This window comes from Mastacembelus armatus, chromosome 3 (genome assembly GCF_900324485.2).
Source record: "Mastacembelus armatus chromosome 3, fMasArm1.2, whole genome shotgun sequence".
Classification (NCBI taxonomy): domain Eukaryota; kingdom Metazoa; phylum Chordata; class Actinopteri; order Synbranchiformes; family Mastacembelidae; genus Mastacembelus; species Mastacembelus armatus.
This window is the reverse complement of record NC_046635.1, coordinates 13,875,407-13,896,682: the sequence shown is the minus strand read 5'-3', so window position 1 is coordinate 13,896,682 and position 21,276 is coordinate 13,875,407. Positions and strand designations below refer to the sequence as shown.

Sequence of the window (21,276 nt, the reverse complement as noted above, 5' to 3'; positions counted from 1 at the left end):
CCTTCGGCTGTAATGTAAATTACACGGCGCCGGTTTTGTGGAGCGTTCAGCAGGAACGGGTGCTTCAGAGCACCCTCTGCGAAACACCGAGCAAGAGGGGGCAGAAGGTGTGTGACATTTTTTCTGCTGTTCATACCACGCTGGAGACATGCCGCGATCTGCCGGTCCCCTTCTCCGTCGCCAGGCTCCTTTGCCTGACCCAGCTCCAGCCATTGTTTCCTGACCTCCCAGCCAGTATGCCAGATCCCCGGTCCCCGGCGTCCCAGCCGCTAGATCCCCTGTCCCTGGTGTCCCAGCCACCAAAACCCCTCCGGCTTACCTCCATGATTCTCCACGCCGCACCACCGACCATCCTGCCTGCAACACCGGTCCCGCAGTCGGTGACGTCGGCGGAGGCGCGTGCCATCTGGCAGAAGCTGAAGGCAAAGCCCCTGGCTACCTGGGACTCGGCCCCCAACGCTGCTGCCCAGCCCGAAACCCTCCTCGCTGCTGCCCAGACCGAATCCCTTCTCGCTGCTACCCAGCCACCTAAACCTCAGTGCGCCGACGTGCCCGTCCCCGCTGGGGTTCCACCGCAACAGCCCGAGCCTCAGTGTGTCGACGTGCCCGTCCCCGCTGAGGTTCCACCGCAGCAGCTCGAGCCACCAGAGTTCCCCGAGCCCGAGCCGCAGCAGCTCGAGCCGCCAGAGTTCCCCGAGCCGCAGCAGCTCGAGCCGCCAGAGTTCCCCGAGCCCGAGCCGCAGCAGCCCAAGTCTCCCAAGTCTCAGCGTGCTGACAAGGACGTCCCCACTGAGGTCCCACTCCTGACCCCCAAGCCTCAGTGCAACGACGTCTTCGTTCCCGCTGAGGTTTCACCCCAGCTTCCCGAGCCGCCAGGCACCAATGGAGGCGTCCCTGCGGAAACCCCAGAGCTGCCCTTGGAACCTGAGTGTGTGCCTGTACCCGTCCTGCCTGTGCCCATCCTGCCTGTTCCCATCCCTCGGCGTTGTGTGGAAGGCGCCTGCGCCGAGGCCCTGTCGTCGTCTCCAGCCCAGTCGTCTCAATTCAATTCAATTCAATTCAATTTTATTTGTATAACGCCAAATCACAATACAAATCATCTCAAGGCACTTTACAAAAACTAAAACCAAAAGCCCAACAATTCCCTTATGAGCAAGCACTTGGCGACAGTGGAGAGGAAAAACTCCCTTTAACGGAAGAAAAAACCTCCAGTAGGAACCGGGCTCAGTTTGGGCGGCCATCTGCCTCAACCGGTTGGGGTGAGTGGATAGAGCAGAGAGAAAAGAACAGCAACAATAAACAACAAATAGACACTGCAGGTTGGTGGGACCAGTAACTGCACATCAGCGATATACAGCCCCGGGACCAGGGACACCTGCAGAAGGTACAGAGAGAACAGAGAGAGAGGGAGAGAGCACAAACTAGGGGAGAGAGAGAGCACAAGGTTAGTAACATTCAATGGTGGAATATACATGAGGTGGGAGGAGAGGAAGAGAGGGGAGGGGAAGGGAGGGGAGTTAGGGTAGGGGAGCTCAGTGCACCGATGGTCCTCGGGCAGTCTAGGCCTATAGCAGCATAACTAAGGGATGGTTCAGGGTTGCCTGAAGCCAGCCCTAACTATATGCTTTGTCAAAGAGGAAGGTTTTAAGTCTAGCCTTAAAAGTATAGAGAGTGTCTGCCTCCTGAACCCAGGCTGGGAGCTGGTTCCACAGGAGAGGAGCTTGATAACTAAAGGCTCTGCCTCCCATTCTGCTTTTGGAAACTCTGGGAACCACAAGTAGACCTGCACTCTGAGAGCGAAGTGGTCTATTGGGATAATATGGTACTATGAGGTCTTTAAGGTATGAAGGAGCTTGATTATGAAGGGATTTGTATGTGAGAAGAAGGATTTTAAATTCTATTCTATATTTTACAGGGAGACAATGAAGAGAAGCCAATATAAGAGAAATATGATCTCTCTTGCTAGTTCCTGTCAGGACTCTGGCTGCGGCATTCTGGATTAATTGGAGGCGTTTTATGGAGATATTGGGACATCCAGATAGTAATGAGTTACAGTAATCTAGCCTTGAGGTAACAAATGCATGGACTAGTTTTTGTGCATCATTTTGAGACAGGATGTTCCTAATTTTGGCAATGTTGCGCAGGTGAAAGAAGGCAGTTCTAGAGATTTGTTTTATGTGTGAGTTAAAGGACATGTCCTGGTCAAAAATAACTCCAAGGTTTTTTACAGTAGTGCTGGAGGCCAGGGTTATGCCATCTAGAGTAGCTATAATTTTAGAAAAGTTATTTCTGAGATTTTTAGGCCCAAATATAATGACTTCTGTTTTCTCCGAGTTTAAAAGTAAAAAGTTACTGGTCACCCAGGCCTTTATGTCAGTTAGACAGGCTTGAAGTCTGGTTAACTGGTTTGTGTTAACAGGTTTAATAGATAGATATAACTGAGTGTCATCTGCATAGCAGTGGTAATTAATACAGTGCTTCCTAGTGACATAACCTAAAGGAAGCATGTACAGGGTGAACAGAATCGGTCCTAGCACGGAGCCTTGTGGAACTCCATAACTAACTTTTGTTCGTGTGGAAGGTTCATCATGGACATGAACAAACTGGAATCTGTCCGATAAATAGGATTGGAACCACTTTAACGCTGTTCCTCTGATACCAATCACATGCTCCAGTCTCTGTAATAAGATGTTGTGGTCAATGGTGGCGAATGCTGCACTAAGGTCTAGGAGGACAAGTATTGAAACAAGTCCATTATCTGAGGCTAAGAGAAGATCGTTGGTAACTTTCAACAGTGCTGTTTCTGTACTATGATGTGCTCTAAATCCTGATTGAAAATCTTCAAATAGTTCATTTCCTGTGTAAGTGGTCTGATAGCTGCTTAGCAACAGCTTTTTCTAGGATTTTAGAAATAAATGGCAGGTTGGATATTGGTCTATAATTAGCCAAGACTCCTTGATCAAGACTAGGCTTTTTGAGTAAAGGTTTGATTACTGCAGTCTTAAAGGCCTGTGGTACGTAGCCTGATACTAGAGATAAATTTACCAAGTCCAATAAAGATGAGTTCATTAATGGCAGGGTGCCTTTAAGCAGTCTAGTTGGGATGGGGTCTAAGAGACACGTTGATGATTTTGATGAAGCAACTACTGATGTAAATTCAGAGAGATCTATGGGAGAGAAGCAGTCTAAACATAACTGAGGTCCTACAGATGATTCAAGAGCTACTGTAGTAGAAGATTCATTTATTGCAGGTATAGGAAGCATCTGCTGAATTTTATCTCTAATAGTTGTGATTTTATTTGTAAAGAAACTCATAAATTCATCACTGCTGACAGCTAAGGGAACACTGGGCTCAACAGAGCTGTGACTTTTTGTCCGCCTGGCTACAGTGCTGAAAAGAAACCTGGGATTGTTCTTATTTTCCTCTATTAGTGATGAATAGTATGCAGTTCTGGCTTTACGGAGAGCTTTTTTATATGTTAGTAGACTGTTTTTCCAGGCTAGAAAAATTTCCTCTAAGTTTGTGGAACGCCACTTCCTTTCCAGCCTTCATGATGCCTGCTTTAAGGTACGAATATGTAAATTATACCATGGGGCTAGTCTTCTCCGATTCACTAACTTCTTTTTCAGAGGGGCTACAGAATCAAGCGTTTCACGCAGTGAGGTTACAGTGCTGTCAACATCATAATCAATTTGGTAGGGAGTAGGATTGAGGCAGCTGCCCTCCACTATGGTTGGCATAGATGTAAATAAAGATGGAATCATTTTCTTAAATTCCAGTCCAGTCTTCTTGCTGGCCAGGACCTTCCCGGCCGCCTCAGCCGCCAGAGCCAGAGCCCGAGCCTCAGCAGCCGCTGCCTCCGTCCCCTGAGCCGCAGCAGCCGCTGCCTCCGTCCCCTGAGCCGCAGCAGCTGCTGCCTCTGCCCCCTGACCCACAGCAGCCGCTGCCTGTCCCAGTTCCTCGGTGTTGTACCGAAGCTACACGCGTCGATGCCCAGCCCGCTCCTCTCCAGCCAGTCCGGCTTCTCGGCATTGTGCGGGAGGCGCCTGCGCCGAGGCCCAGCCCGTTCCTGTCCAGCTAGTCCCAGCTCCTTGGCGTCGTGTGGGAGACGCCCACACTGAGGCCCAGTCTCCCGCTCCAGCCCCTGGGTCCACTCCAGCGGGGCTGGAGCCAGAGCCTTCACGGCCTTCCCGTCTGCCAGAGCCGTCTCTAGAGTCGCAGGAACCGCCGCCACAGCGGCAGCTACCAGAAGTCTCAGAGCCTCCGCCGCAGCGGCAGCTACCAGAAGTCCCAGAGCAGCCGCCGCAGCGGCAGCTACCAGAAGTCCCAGAGCCGCCGCCGCAACGGCAGCTACCAGAGCCTAAGTGTCCCAAGCAGCCTGAGTATCCCGAGTATCCCGAGCTGCAGGAGCTGCCGCTGCGGCGGCGGCTACCAGAAGTCCCAGAGCCGCCGCCACAGCGGCAGCTACCTGAAGTACCAGAGCCGCAGCGGCAGCTACCTGATGTCCCCGAGCCGCCGCCGCTACAGCTACCTGATGTCCCCGAGCCACCGCCGTCGCCGCAGCAGCAGCCACCCGAAGTTCCTGAGCCGCATCGGCAGCCACCCGAGGTTCCTGGGCCGCATCGGCAGCCACCTGAGGTTCCTGGGCCGCAGCGGCAGCCAGCCGAGTTCCCGGGGCCGCAGCGGCAGCCACACGAGTTCCATGAGCTGCAGCGGCAGCCACCCGAGTTCCCGGGGCCGCAGCGGCAGCCAGCCGAGTTCCCGGGGCCGCAGCGGTCGCCAGCAGAGTTCCCTGACCAGCCACCGCCAACACGGCAGCCACCAGAATCTCCAGAGTCCCCAGCGCCACCTCGTCTGCCGCCGTCCCCAGAGTCTCCTGGAGACGTCCCGGAGACGCCGATGCGGCAGCTACCAGAGTTCCTGGAACGGCTCCGGACCCACGTCAGCCAGAGAGGTCGCCCCCCTATAAGACCTCTAACCTGCCGGAGAGGCCGCCCGCCAGACCGGCCTCTGACCTTCGCCTGTCCCAGAGGCCGCCCTCCCGAGCAGCGCCGGACCTTCACCTGTCCCAGAGGCCACCCTCCCGAGCAGTTTCGGGCCCACGCCTGCCTGCGAGGCCGTCCTCCCAAACGGCTTTGGACCCACGCCTGCCTACGAGGCCGTCTGCCCGAGCGGCTTTGGACTATGTTCGCCCCAGGGGTCAATCCCCAGATTGACACTGGACTCTGCCCTGTTTGGGCTTAATGTGAACTTTGCTCCCACCCCGAACGTTGTGATGGAGCTTTGTGGGCCGTCTGGGAGCCGGCCCTTTGGGGGGGTTACTGTCAGGATCTGAACCGGGTTTCCGGTTCTGAACCCTGCCTGGCGTCTTATTTTGGTTAGTTTCCTGTTTCTGTTCTGTGTTTAGTTCCAGGTGGCTTTGTGTTTCAATTATCATTAGTAGATTGCTTTCACCTGTGTCTTGTGTTTTAGTATTTAAGTTCTCCGGTTCCCTTTGTTCCCTGCCGGAACATTAGTTACTTTACCGATGCTAAAGATAGTTAGTTACATTCGTTCGAGGACTTGTGTCAGTTTCTGTTTCCCTGTCTGTCTGCCTGCCTGTCTGCCTGCCTGTCTGCCTGCACGCCGAGTGGCGGAGAGTGTCTAGTGTTTTGCCTGAGCCCTGGACGATCCAGGGGGAATAAAAGCCTGCAGTGTCCTGCATTTGGGTCCTCACCACTCTTTCTTGCACCGCCAACATCTGAGGGCTTAACATTTTCAGTATGATTAGTTTGAGAAGGACATGCCCAGCATTGAAGTCTTTGCAGATTGATATGATGGATGCCTTACATGCGAATTTTGAACCATCTAAATTTTCATATAAAATGATAGAGTACTGGGGACAGCATGGTGGATGAGTGGTTACTCCTTCTTACTACCTTCTTACTGTGAGGCACTGTTGCAACCCAGCCTTTCTGTGTGGAGTTTGCATGTTCTCCCCATTCCATACTCCGGGTACTCCGGTTTCCTCCCACAGTCCAAAAACATGCATGTTAGGTTGATTGGTGACTCTAAATTGCCCATAGGAGTGAGTGTGAGTGTGTGTGGTTGTTTGTCTCTGTGTGTCTATATGTGGCCCTGTGATGGACTGGTGACCTGTCCAGGGTGTACCCCTGCCTTCCACTCGAAAGAGAGCACATCCCTGTGACCCTGGTTAAAGAATAAGTGGGTATAGTTAATGGATGGATGACAGAGTACTATGGAGGTTAAACCATACCACTGACATAATGATCACAAATCACTTAGTATATTCTATGTAGTGGGATAAGTGTAGTTTGCCAAAAACATTTCTGAAATAATGAATATTTATTCAGAATGTGTTTATTGTAACTTCCTGTACAGATGGTGAAGGCTGTTAGAAACTGTCCATGTTGAGCGTAGTCTCAGAGCATTGTTGAGCGTTGTCTCTGCCCTACTGCCTCTGTCCACTCTCATCCACCTTCCAGTGCAGTTCACCTCAAATGAGCCTGCACTGACAGAGGACTGCTGCCGTTGCTCATGCTATGCCTGCAGTTATAGGTTGTGTCTTGCATAATGCCTGCAGTTATAGGTTCTGTCTTGCATAATGTTATCCTGTGTAACTAAACCTCATCTCATCAAGCTCAATGAAGTCTAGAGAAAATCTATAAAAAGATATGTGGGTCCAGGAGACAGGTATTAGCTTGACTTTGGATTTGAAGAGGCCCACGCCTGGAAATTGCACCTCTGATTAGGTTTCTGTTTAAGCAGAAATAAATCTCTAGTTTAATTTCAATGGTCTCTAACCAGCTGCTTTGGTCAGTTTGACGAGACAGCTTTGGCTATGCAAGATAATGCTGAGGATCACAGTGGAGTTGATAATTGAGCCAGGAACAAAGTCAGGGCTTCCGTGTATGCCCAGCGAGCTGAGTCCAGCCTTGAAATCACTTTGGTAAAACTTTCCTGTTCTCCTTTGCTGAGTCTTCTCTGCATAACTGGACTATATTTAGCAGAGTGTACAACCAAACGTTCATGTTCAGTCAAGTGCTGTTATTTATGGAGTATGTTAGATAATATTTGTATGTGTGGAAAGATAGACTGTTGTCCATTCACAACAGTGATAGAGACCAAAATGAATGTTCTTTCAAATAGCATCATCCAATGTTACTCCAGTTCATGTTCAGAGTGCATGTTGTGACATTTTACTGTATAGCTCACTGGCAAGCTGTTTAACAGGTTACACACAACAACTTCCATGAGTCTCTAGCATGTACTGGACATTATTTATATGGTGACAAGTAGAGCCCAATATTTGGCACAGAACATACAAGAGCCTTTGGGTACAGGAGTTGCATACCTTAAGTTGGCCTTTAAAAGATGCAGCATATGAATGGGGCTACAGCATCAATGTCAGTGAGAGCAGATAGCAGTTTGCAGTGCTTAAAAAAGATAAACACTATTTCTCCTACTGAACATTACATTACAGTCTGTGTATTGTCAACAGTATATTGTGTTTAAATTAAGTTGGAAAGTGAAGTTATTTATGGGCTGGATGATTCACTTAGGGAGCAGAGAAAGACAAGCATTCATCTCTGAAGAGAAAAGCAGAAGCTGACATGGAGGATATGCCAACACAACATAGGATTGAGAGAATGTGTGACAGTGATTTTGCTTTGTTTTGTACCCTCACCATTAGTGACATTACACTGTTCACAGGAGGTATGAGCATATGCTGGTAGTGGTTGCCTCCTCACTTCAAAGCCTATTATCACAGTAAATAATTAACAGTGGGGGTTTCTCATACCAATGAGTGGGGTTGTTTGCGAAATGTCTCTTATGGCTGTAGAGAATATAAATATATATGTATTAGAACATAGATATGTTCATAATATGTAGTTTATGACTTATTAATATCATAAACCATCTTCATAATTTTGGGACACCAGATCCTTTGATGGCAGATAAACCAGTCAATGCAGGATATCAGTCTCTAATATGAGCGAGTTATCAGATTCAGTGACAGGTTTACTGTGTGAAAAAAGATAAATGATGCCAGTCACAAAGGCCTTTTAAAGATTTATTCAACTATTGACATAGTAGAGGAAACAGATGGAAATTTGAACATAGAAACTAGACGAATTAAAACATCTTGAAACGCTGTGTAGCAGTAAGTGGTTTGCAGTGGTGGAAAAGAGATTTTGAAATCAACTTACATTTGGAGTTTGAGTCTGAGGTCTGAATGGCTGTTTAGGAGGAAGGTCTAGATGACTATGGAGACCAACTGTGGAGAAACTGAGATCAGTTTGAGACAACCAGCACAACCACTTATCTGACACAGGGTTTACTGAGGCATGGGATGTTCTGCTGGGGGTTTGTCTGACAATCCGGCCAGCAGGTTTCCAGGATAAACATAGGCGTTCCCCGAAGTCTTCAGCTGCAGGCCTGGAGTCTGTTCACCACCTTTCATCATCCTCTGCCTAGCTGCTGCTAGGTTATCGTTATGAATGAATGAATGAATGAATGAATTACCTGCTTGGGATTTACCAGAGGATTTCCTATCCTGTAAGAAAGCTGATCACCTTAGCCACAAGAATTGCCCATGAACTCAGGGAGAGGAGGAGTGAAAGAGCCAGAGAAGGCCTCTTCAAGACAGAGTTAAATGCTAGTCCTGTACAATATCGACTCTATTCTCCACCTTGCTCCAGTCCAGTGTCATATTCGCATGGACACTTTGAAAGCCATGCAACTGGGACAGACCAAGCTCAGCTTGGAGGAGCAAAGACACCGCCAAGAAGGTAACCTTTCTTTTTATTGTGGACAAGTTGGCCATTTCTTTGAGAAATTGCCAAGTAAAAGGCAATTTCAGTTGGTGAAGTCCCCTTCATGCCCTCTTCAGCACATTCAAGTATTACGCATGGCTCTACAAGCACCAACCCTACTTTGACTGGATAAAAGGCACCATTAAGGGGTATTTGTTTATCTTTTTGTCTAAGATCTACATCCACTTCTCATCCAGAGAAACCTCAGTCTGAGAGTTACCCCTTCCTAGAATATGTCCTGCCTGAGTACGATGACCTGAAAGAGGTCTTCAATCTAAGTTTGCAAACTAAGTTTGTAATAAAACCGTTCTTTTCTTCCATCTGCTCTGACTTGTGTGTTTGCATTTCAGTCCATTCAATGATCATTTCAGAACAATAAATTCCTTAAGGGTAAACTTCTTCATCAGTCTTGGAATGTGAAAATATACTCTTGCCTTGGGTCTGCCACATGACTATAACAATCATCAAAAACTACTACCTAAGAGGTGCCGCGAAATATAAAATAATATTTTAATAATAGGTTTCTACTGGTGAGATGGGAGATTTTTTTAATTCACTTCTTCTTGACCTACAAATGCTGTTCAGTTTGTTTTCTCCAGGCTCTCATCACACAACACCAGAGGCTAATGTGAAAGCTCCTTGCGATTAAATTTCCACATGATTCAAACTTACTGCTGACAGTCCTGCAGTCCTATCCATTAAATGCACTTACTGTTCCTCTCAACCTGTCCACCCTCCTTCCCTCTCCTGTCATGCCTGAGTGTACATTTCTGTTTCAGGCTAGCAACACAGAATCCCCCCAAACACTGCACCAGCCTCTAGCACGAGAGCTTAATCAGGCAGGAAATAGATGTAAGAGAACATAGAGACAACCAGAGCTCATGCAGCTGAGAATTCTGCTTGCTTCTGTATTTGTCTGACATGCAGTGATAATGAGGCTTTTAAACTGAGATCTGAACCATGCAAAATATGCCAAACTGTAAAATGTTTCCCTCTTTCATGAAAGGTTTCACAAGCATCTGTATATTTTTCACAATTTCACAAGCCCTTGATTTTAAATTACAAAATGGTAAGAACTGGCTAGTAAGAACACCACTTGGAATAATACCTGTGCAGTCACAGCTGTGAAAATATTCATTGTACTTGATCATTTTTGTGCATTTCATATTGTGGTTCATTAAATAAAATAAGAACAATTGCAGGATCTTGTTAAGAGTTCGAAATGAAAATAGAAATGCAAAAAGCTAAACCTAGATTGCACTGTAGAGTAAAACATTTATTTTGCAGTGCATATTTTACAGTACATAATCAGATCATGCCATCATTTTACCTTTTCTCCCTCTATATTGAATTAATTTTAAATGAATAATGAACATAATGAATTTCTCAATAAGTATTTATTACTTTAAAATTAATATGCTTTCTTTGTCTTTGCAGCTCTGGAGTATCACAATCTGAATACATCAATTGCAACCAGAGACTTCTGGGTTATTACTGGTAGGGATATCTTTGTTTCAGATGGGTTCTTTTAAACATAATATTGAAAACTTTTAACTTGTCTAGAAATGTTTATAACCTAAACTGTTTTCACAGGAGTAGATATATTGCAGATGTGGAATCACAAGACCGAGATTGTTGTTTACTCAATGGGCTTTGTGAATAACAAGAACACATACAAGAATATATGTCTGTTTTCAAGGGCACTAACAGTGCTATACTACTGTATATAATAGATAGGCTTTTCATATCGCGTTCTGTAGCTCTTAACCCTGCACTTTCTGAGATGAGGATGAGTAGTTCAAGGTCATCCCCTAGATAATGGGATTTACTCATGCTGAACAAGATATACAACCAGGGTTACTGCATTTCAACTGCCAGGGGAAATAATGAGTCCCAAATAGGGAAACACAGACTGGTGTTTATCATCAGCAGTACAGTTTTTTGTGGCAGCCACAAAAGTTTAACATAATCAAATATGGGTGGCAGGTTTAAAGGCTTGTGGTCATCTATGTGGGTTGAACAGATCTACCATTCCTGTGGTGCTATGCTACGGGGTTAGACACCTGAAATTATTATCAGGGTCAATAGAGGTGGGGTTTTTGTTTATATACAATTACTTGATACAGTCTTGTATGCGCTTTTTGTTAGACTATGAGACCTCAGAGGAAACACACACAGACACATTTCTTATTTTCTCTGTAACTCAGAGCTACTCTCTTTTCTCTCTAACAATTCATTTTCTGTCTTAACCATCTGGCCATCTTCTTTCTTTTGTCTATATTTGCAGTGATCCAGGATGTGGATAACACCAGCCTGGAGGGACAGTACCAAAGCTTTGCCAGTCTAATGGAGCAGCGGTTGGCAGAGTTGTTTGGGTTAGCAGGCCAACAGGGTACTCGTTTTAGACGAGCCACTACTGTAGGCAGCTACACTGTCCAGGTAAGACCTGGCATGGTGGCAGCCCACATGGAATGACAAATTAAGAGTTTTTCTGAAAGAACAAACAGGTGCACAAGGTTATGTAATTTTAGGTTGTTATTCTGATGTTTTGCCTAAATGCTCTGACACATTCTTCAGAAGTCTAAAAAAGGTATTAGTCCAATTGTTTTGTTGTGTTATTTCTTAAAGTATGAATATTTCATGAGGTGTACATTTTGATATGCACTTCTGTGCACGCTTGCATGATTACTTATGGTCAACCTCTGATAATTAGGTAGTTTCACAGCTCATCATCTACTAACTGCAAAACAAACCAGAGGTTGAATGTTTTACAAAACAAGTGCACTTTGCTGTCTCTGTGTTTTGTTCCTCTAATCAGGCTCCATGCCTATACAGTGGGTACGGAAAGTATTCAGACCCTTTTACATTTTTCACTCTTTGTGTCATTGCAACCATTTGCCAAAATCAAAAAAGTTCATTTTATTTCTTATTAATGTACACTCAGCACCCCATCTTGACAGAAAAAAACCGAAATGTAGACATTTTTGCAAATTTATTAAAAAAGAAAAACTGAAATATCACATGGTTATAAGTATTCAGACCCTGTGCTCAGTATTGAGTAGAAGCACCCTTTGGAGCTAGTACAGCCATGAGTCTTCTTGGGAATGATGCAACAAGTTTTTCACACCTGGATTTGGGGATCCTCTGCCATTCTTCCTTGCAGATCCTCTCCAGTTCTGTCAGGTCGGATGGTGAACGTTGGTGGACAGCCATTTTCAGGTCTCTCCAGAGATGCTCAATTGGGTTTAGGTCAGGGCTCTGGCTGGGCCAGTCAAGAACGGTCACAGAGTTGTTCCAAAGCCACTGCTTTGTTATTTTAGCTGTGTGCTTAGGTTCACTGTCCTGTTGAAAGGTGAACCTTCAGCCCAGTCTGAGGTCCTGAGCACTCTGGAAGAGGTTTTCTTCCAGGATATCTCTGTACTTGGCCACATTCATCTTTCCTTCAATTGCAACCAGTCTTCCTGTCCCTGCAGCTGAAAAACACCCCCATAACATGATGCTCCCACCACCATGTTTCACTGTAGGGATTGTATTGGGCAGGTGATGAGCAGTGCCTGGTTTTCTCCACACATACCACTTAGAATTAATGCCAAAAAGTTCAATCTTGGTCTCATCAGACCAGAGCATCTTATTTCTCATAGTCTGGGAGTCCTTCATGTGTTTTTTGGCAAACTCTATGCGGGCTTTCATGCACTGAGGAGAGGCTTCCGTCGGGCTACTCTGCCATAAAGCGCCTGCAGTGATAGTTGACTTTGTGGAACTTTCTCCCATCTCCCTACTGCATCTCTGGAGCTCAGCCACAGTGATCTTTGGGTTCTTCTTTACCTCTCTCACCAAGGCTCCTCTCCCACGATTGCTCAGTTTGGCTGGACAGCCAGGTCTAGGAAGAGTTCTGGTCGTCCCAGACTTTTTCCATTTGAGGATTATGGAGGCCACTGTGCTCTTAGGAACCTTGAGTGCTGCAGAAATTATTTTGTAACCTTGGCCAGATCTGTGCCTTGCCACAGTTCTGTCTCTGAGCTCCTTGGGCAGTTCCTTCGACCTCATGACTCTCATTTGCTCTGACATGCACTGTGAGCTGTAAGGTCTTATATAGACAGGTGTGTGCCTTTCCTAATCAAGTCCAATCAGTTTAATGCTGGACTCCAATGAAGGAGCAGAACCATCTCAAGGAGGATCAGAAGAAATGGACAGCATGTGAGTTAAATATGAGTGTCACTGCTAAGGGTCTGAATACTTATGACCATGTGATATTTCAGTTTTTCTTTTTTAATAAATTTGCAAGAATTTCTACATTTCTGTTTTTTTTCTGTCAAGATGGGGTGCTGAGTGTACATTAATGAGAAATAAAATGAACTTTTTTGATTTTGGCAAATGGCTGGAATGACACAAAGAGTGAAAAGTTTAAAGGGGTCTGAATACTTTCCGTACCCACTGTATATATTTATGTTATACTTTTGTTTTGTTTTCTCAAATGCAAGCTGCTTATAAAAGTAAAGCATTCAGTAGCACTTGATATTGAGTCTATTGTTCAAGGAAACACTTAAATGCTTTTCTTTTCTAATCAGATGGTGAGCATCCGTAGAGTGTCAGGGTTGAAGAAGCCAGCAGAGATGACCTACTACATCCAGCACAATGGCATTCCTTTATCAGGAACTTCAGCTGCCAAGGTCCTAAACACAGTGGATTCTCAGACTATGGCACTCACCCTGGGCTACTTTGTACAGCTGCAAGCTGAACGTAAGGACAACATCCTTCTAGCATTTGACAAGTGGGCAAATAGAAACACTGACAGACACATGCAAACCAAAGCACAAGTCTTTTCTGAAATGCTCCCAGCAGGACATTGTTTGGACTGCAGTGCTGCTCACTGCTAATAGAAGGGGGAGACATACTGTAGGTGGTCATAAGAAAGCAGGAGAGAGAGAGAGCGCACATGCTGCATTATCTTATATGGTCTTGCTTACAATAGCAGAATCAGGCTTACCAAATATCAGATTGAGCTGTATGCATTGTGGGTGTGATGGATGCCTCTGCGTGTTTTAGTAGACTGTGTATTATACTTCCAGTGAACCAATAAATTCAATCAATTGTGAAGAGATGATGGTCAAAATGTGTTTTTTTTTTTTTTTCAGCTGTGGTCAAGAACCCTCCTAATAACCTCTGGATAATCGCTGCAGTGTTGGCCCCCATTGCTGTAGTAACACTCATTATCATCATCATCACAGCAGTGTTGTGCAGGAAGAATAAAAATGACTTCAAAGCTGATGGCATTGGCAACCTCAATCCCAGAGCTAAGGTATCTACATTTTCTCTTCATGTGTCAGTTTCTTGAAGGTCACTCGAGCTGGTATGATTCTGATAATCATACGCAGCTATCTATCAATTAATTGATTTGGTTATTTTTCAAACTAGTAACACTATGTAACTTTTGCTCACGGTTTCCCCCACCTGGTTGAGAAGCACAATAGTCTGCTACCAGTATTGTAAATGCTGTCACCATATACAGTAAATTTCCCCGGTGGGCAGCGCAATACCCTTTGTTGACTAAACTGACGGAACCGGCAAATCCAGAGTGTAAGTCCGTCCAATGTTAATTCGTGTTCGTGCTCGTGTCTGATCACTCTCTCTCTTTCTTTTCTTCGCTTACTCTGACAAAACCCTCTTTGGTTTCTTCACTGGTCTCCCATGGCGTTGGCTTTCAGAATTCCGTGTTAGATCATTTCATTTTAGAGTTAGCTGTTGGCTAACTCCACCCAGGCTACGAGTAAAACATGTGACGTATACCGTAAAGCAGGTTGCAGCAGATTGGGATGGGAGCGAGTGATCCTACCCAATCACGAAAGGTACATAGTGCTGTTGCAGCCGATGCGCCTGCTCAAGCTGCAACGTCTGTAGAATTCGTCCAGTTAAGAGTTGTTCTACCAATGAAATAATTTTAGAGACATTATTTTAAGGTCGAAAAACTACATAGTGTTGCTTTAATGTTATATATTGCAGTCAATTTTCCGGTCGGTAAACTTGAAATAACATCCTAGTGTGGCAAGGGTAGGGATTACTATTTAAATAATCTTGATAATAAATGAATAAATAAATATATGTATGTTAGAATGAACCTTTACTTAGTGGCGATTTTCACTTTTCCACAAACAACGATTATAAATCATAATACTAATTATAAAAGAACTAAGTAGACTATAGGAGAGAAGCTCACCCGTGGATTGAGGGACAAGAGAGAGACAACACACAAAACCAAGAAGCCAGCACATGCACACAGCAAGACACACTAACAGAAGCTGGGTGCCACTGAAACCAGCCACGAAGCACCACCACCACCAAAGTAACACACAAATGAACAAAAATAAGCAAACAAAAATAAACAACCAAAAAAGAGAGAAAACAATAAATCTTATGCTTAATTTTAAAAGAACTCTGCCGTAGTTCAATAAAAAGACATTAACTTCCGCACAATGTATTGCAGCGGGTAGCTGCAGTCCAGATGACCACGAATCCTTGAGGCAGCAGTTCATATATGGTGCCGACGGCCGACGCCGTACAGCAAACAGTGACCTCGACAGCAAACAGTACAGTAAGGAATCCACTCCACAAGCTTCGGAGATTGGAACCAGAGTTTAGGCAGAATCAAGCAAACAAAACAGAAGCTCCTATTATTGGAAAAAATATATTAGTAAATGCTATAACTGTGATGAATTTTGCCGCTAACTCGCAGAAACACATACCCTGGAAGGCCGCTCCAATCACAAAAGAGGAAAGGCACATCTAATAGCTCGATCTGTGCAGGAGGACAGTTAAATACCACGGGAGGCACTTGCACTACTGGTGCTGCAATCAATTAATTTATTATTTTTTAAACAAATTATGTTAAAAATAACCCATATCAACTACCAGTTGCCTACCTGCCTACCAACGCGTAAGACGCTGATAGTTCTTGCTGACAGCGCATGCGTGAAGCCAAAGAGAAAGCGTGAGTAAAGCTTGCTGTCTTTATACTGCACCCCTAGTGGTGATTGGCTATCCTAGTTCTAACAAAATTAGTCCTGCTACACTTCACCCCGCCCCCCCAAACCCCCTTTTAAAGTGGCGCCCCGATGAACGGATTTAATTACAACCACGGTCAAAATACCGCAATAACTACATTAGCACTAGGGGCAGGAGGGAGTGCAGCCCCCTGAGACGATTTCCCCACTGGCCTTGGTAGATGATGAACATTGGAATGCTGACCAGCAGTATGACGGATGGTCCTTCGTACAACTACTGGACTGGTCCTGTGGTGAGTGGACGGTGACGTAGTGACCTTGGCAGTTGAAATGGTAGGATGGCCTGATATTACAGGGGCACTGCTTGTAGCAGCCTGATCTTCCATTGGCAGAGCAGTAGCTGTTGAAAATACATCTGTCACCAGGAAGAGGTCACTTTCCGATGAAATATCCTCCTTGGGCCATGAGCGATTACTAGGGGGGCTGTCTGATGAAAAGGAACCAGGAGGGTCTTCCATGACCAGTGCCTTCAACAAGGTACGATAAACTCTCTTCACCTTGGTCAGGTCGTGTTGAGGGGCCACAATGTAAACAGCAATTCAATTCAATTCAATTCAATTTTATTTGTATAGCGCCAAATCACAATACAAATCATCTCAAGGCACTTTACAAAAACTAAAACTAAAAATCCAACAAATCACTTATGAGCAAGCACTTGGCGACAGTGGAGAGGAAAAACTCCCTTTAACAGAAGAAAAAACCTCCAGCAGAACCGGGCTCAGTTTGGGCGGCCATCTACCTCGACCGGTTGGGGTGAGTGGAGAGAGAAAAGGCAGAGAGAAAAGAACATCAACAAAAAAAGATGGAGATGAAGGAGATGAAGAGAGGAGAAGGGAAGGGGGGGGGGGGGGGGGGGGGAGCTCAGTGCACCGATGGTCCTCGGGCAGTCTAGTCCTATAGCAGCATAACTAAGGGATGGTTCAGGGTTGCCTGAAGCCAGCCCTAACTACACGCTTGGTCAAAGAGGAAGGTTTTAAGTCTAGCCTTAAAAGTACAGAGCGTGTCTTCCTTCTGAACCCAGGCTGGGAGATGGTTCCACAGGAGAGGAGCTTGATAGCTAAAGGCTCTGCCTCCCATTCTGCTTATGGAAACTCTGGGAACCACAAGTAGACCTGCACTCTGAGAGCGAAGTGGTTTATTGGGATAATATGGTACTATGAGGTCTTTGAGGTATGAAGGAGCTTGATTATGAAGGGATTTGTATATGAGGAGAAGGATTTTAAATTCTATTCTGTATTTTACAGGGAGCCAATGAAGAGAAGCTAACATAGGAGAAATGTGATCTCTCTTGCTAGTTCCTGTCAGGACTCTGGCTGCGGCATTACAGTTACAGTAATCAGTTACAGTAATCTAGCCTTGAGGTAACAAATGCATGGACTAGTTTTTCTGCATCATTTTGAGACAGGATGTTCCTAATTTTGGCAATGTTGCACAGGTGAAAGAAGGCAGTTCTAGAGATTTGTTTTATGTGTGAGTTAAAGGACATGTCCTGGTCAAAAATAACTCCAAGGTTTTTCACAGTAGTGCTGGAGGCCAGGGCTATGCCATCTAAAGTAGCTATAATTTTAGAAAAGTTATTTCTGACAACAATAACTTGTTTTCTCTGAATTTAAAAGTAGAAAGTTACTGGTCATCTAGGCCTTTATGTCAGTTAGACAGGCTTGAAGTCTGGTTAACTGGTTTGTGTTAACAGGTTTAATGGATAGATACAACTGAGTGTCATCTGCATAGCAGTGGTAATTAATAGAGTGCTTCCTAATGACATAGCCTAAAGGAAGCATGTACAGGGTGAACAGAATCGGTCCTAGCACAGAGCCTTGTGGAACTCCATAACCCTCTGGGGTCGACGAACGTGCCGGCGCGTTTTGACGCATCTTTTTCTGATAAGGCCGAAACTGTAAAGGGTCTACTTTTAGTGGTATACCATCATAATAACAACAAAACGTTGTGCTTTTTTTAAATAAAGAAAGCCGACAGGGTGCGCTCTCGGACTTTTCTGTCTCTGTCATTTCTCTTCACAGACGCATAAATAAAACAACCAGAATCTAAGCGAATACTTGGCTCATAAAAATAAGAATTATATGGCTAGAAAGCTTGAAATGTTTTCTTTTGAGTGAAACAATTCAAGTCAAAAACAAATCATCACTTTTTATTTAATCCGTATGAACGTAAGGAGAAGTCCGTTTTTTCCTGTCTCACCTCATTACAGGTAATGCGGTCCCGCCTTGTACTCTGTTCACTGTTCACATGTAAATAATCTCAGGTGAACCAGGTAAATATGTGCACACCCCCGAGAAATGACATAAAACATCAAACTTCATCATAGAATTTACTCACTTTTTCTGCACGTTTGGATGATGGTGCGTCACGGACGTGAAGAAGCGCTTCTCATATTCCACACAGAGACAAACAGTTTAGTTTGTCCTCAGAGTAAAAACACTGATTTTAACCCTCTGGGGTCTGAGGGGGTTTTGGGGGCCTGGACAAATTTTGACATGTCCTGACATTTGTGCTTTTTTCAGTGTCTTTTAAGCATATTAATGTCTAAAGTCTGATAACACTGTAATCAGCACAAAATTGGCTACAATAATATGTGAGCAGCAAGTTTATACATGATTGTGTTTTTGAGAAAAAAGTGTTTATGCATGGTTAGTGCAAAACTACAATTTTTTACTCACTGAAATTAGACCATAAAACACAAACAGAACATTGGTTCACAAGACTTTGGAGACCTGCATGTTGTAGGCTAAAGTGTTTACTTCAGAGTGCTGTGAATGTCATCTTGTTCACACATTCACAGTAAACAATACATTGATTTAAATTTTCTAAGACACTTTTTGTCCAGAAAGACCATATGCAAGAGGGTGTGTCTGAGGATGAATAGTCATGTGATTTACCTGAGAACACAAAAGACGCACTGAACGACCAGACAAAGCCGCGCATAATGAGCCTTTCCGTCAATGTAGATGGGAGGGGATTAGTGCAGTACAATACAAAATGAGGAGCCAAACAATCCTCATTTGAGTTAAGGCCAATGAGTACTCCTGAAGAGACTCACCATCACGCTGTTTTCGTGAGAAAAAGGCCTCTTGTAACGCCACATACGACTCCGTACAGCCATACAACTCCTGCAACACAGCAATAATTTTTGATGGGTCAGAACGTTCAGCACTCAAGCGATATTTAATTTCCTCCCGAGCTTTGCCTTCTAAATGATCATACAAGAAAAACTGTGTTCTGTCCACAGCAGTTAAATGATGCGCCCGCATACATGCCTGCACCTCCCCCAACCATTCATTTAAATTTATGCCAGCCCTCCCGCTAAACATGGGACATTTACGGTCCCGTGGGACTAACACCAACCTTTTGAGTGGAGGAGTAGAAGTAACCTGGTCACGGGGTAGCCCTGAAAGGAATACAGTCAGAGCTAGGTCAGTCAGAGCCTGGTTGAGAGGCTGAACGCCCCTGCTGCAACCTTTCATCATCAGCCCTCAACTGAGCTACCAATTCACGCAGCTCACTTAATTCTTCTTAATTCTTCCTCCATATCTACCACAAGGGATGCTGCTGTTTTGTTTGTGTACAATAATCCTTTTTTACACCTATTTAAAATACAATACTATATAAAACCATCAAACACAGGAGAGGAGGGACAGAAAAGTGAAAGAAAAAAAAGAATAATAAAACTGATGGAAAACACAGGTCTCTAACCAGAAAAAGTTGAATCATGTCATCAAAGCCAACTTTGTGGCAAGAGTAGGGATAACTATTTAAATAATCTTGATAATATATGTTAGAATGAACCTTCACTTAGTGGCGATTTCACTTTTCCACAAACAACGCCACCCTGGGAATGACCCAGAGAAAACAGGTCACACAGGTACGTTTCAACTGCTAGATCAGAGACCAGGTATCCATTAGTAAAATAAGGATTTTAACAATAATTTCTTCAACAAAAGAAATTAAAATGTATTAATCATAATACTAATTATAAAAGAACTAAGTAGACTATAGGAGGAAAGCTCACCCGTGAAGGTGCATCTAATAGCTCAATCCATGCAGGACGACAGGTAAACACCACGGGAGGCACTTGCACAATTGCAATCAATTAATTTTTTAAACAAATTATGTTAAGAATAACCCCTACCAACTACGAGTTGCCTACCTGAAACCGGCAACGTGTAAGATGTTGATAATTCTTGCTGACAGCGCATGCGTGAAGCCAAAGAGAGAGCGTGAGTAAAGCTTGCTGCCTTTATACTGCACCCCTAGTGGTGATTGGCTATCCTAGTTCTAACAAAATTAGTCCTGCTACACTAGGAAAGAACAGTAATTTGTTTCTAATTATAAGTAGAATAGAGAATGATCTGTTGGCACATTTCAATTTAATTCCAAATGCAGAGCAAGAGTAGCCTTGAGAACTATAGTCAGAGGACAACAGGTGAGCTGAACATACAAAATGACAATTGTGTCTAGAAGAATAAAGTTTCCAGCAATAACTGATTATGTTATACTGATTATGAATAGATATACATAGAAATTCCCTAAACAATAATATTAATGCATTTTACTGTCTAGGAAACTTTTTAGGAAACAATGGACATGTAAAATGAAGTGTTATAACTGAGGTTTGTATTGTTTGGCTTTCTGTTCTATATTCTGTGTTGTCTGTTTTTATGCATTTGCAAATTTGTAGTCACACACTGCAAACATTTTCTCTTTCACATTCTTTCAGATGGCGTACCGGAGAGATGTGGGGTATTATCACCAGGTATCTGACTTACTCAGTATTCTCTCACTAGCAATCTATGTTTTCATTTTTAGCGCTTAACTGCACCAAAAGTTGAATTGGAATAAGATTCAGTATATTTCAGTAAATCCTGCTGTGATCATGAGAACTAAGTATGCTCTAGCACTTTAGAGTAACAAAGTTTTTACTAGGAGATTTTCCTGGATAAAAAGCTGGTGTTACCCTATATGCCCTTCTTAATCCCCAGATGGCTAATTTGAAAGACTAAACTAATGGTTATTACAGAGATTGTCTTCTCAATTAGAATGAGTGCGTGTGTCATGATGTGAGTTTTTGTGTTTCTTGTATGGACTTTTATTTTGGTTTTTGAGTTTCCTGTATCCTATGTTAGTCTTAGGTAGCTTTATGTTTCATCAGTGTAGATTAGTTTCACCTGTGTTTAGTTAGTATTTTGTTCGTAATGTATATATGCCTCTTCTGTTCCTTTGTTCTTTGTTGGAGCATTGATGTATTCGGACTACGAGTTGTTATATCCTACATTAGTGAAGGTATGCCGAGTGGCGAGATCAGTTAGCCAGCGTGTGCTGAAAAATTTAACGTAACGTGGCAGAGAGTGATTTGTGTTCTCTGCCGAGTGGCAGGATTTGGGAC

The 21,276-nt window shown here is 44.2% G+C and overlaps 1 protein-coding gene across 1 annotated transcript in view; it reads left to right on the top strand.

Moving 5' to 3' along the window:
• The window catches only part of kiaa1549lb (KIAA1549-like b), a 107,523-nt gene that overhangs the window by 73,717 nt on the left and 12,530 nt on the right, over positions 1–21,276 (top strand). Inside the window, exons 8-12 of the mRNA XM_026320093.1 lie at positions 10,255–10,314; positions 11,105–11,256; positions 13,386–13,557; positions 13,953–14,116; positions 20,611–20,646. Of these exons, the coding sequence (XP_026175878.1) occupies positions 10,255–10,314; positions 11,105–11,256; positions 13,386–13,557; positions 13,953–14,116; positions 20,611–20,646 (584 nt within the window). The remainder of the gene's footprint in view (positions 1–10,254; positions 10,315–11,104; positions 11,257–13,385; positions 13,558–13,952; positions 14,117–20,610; positions 20,647–21,276) is intronic.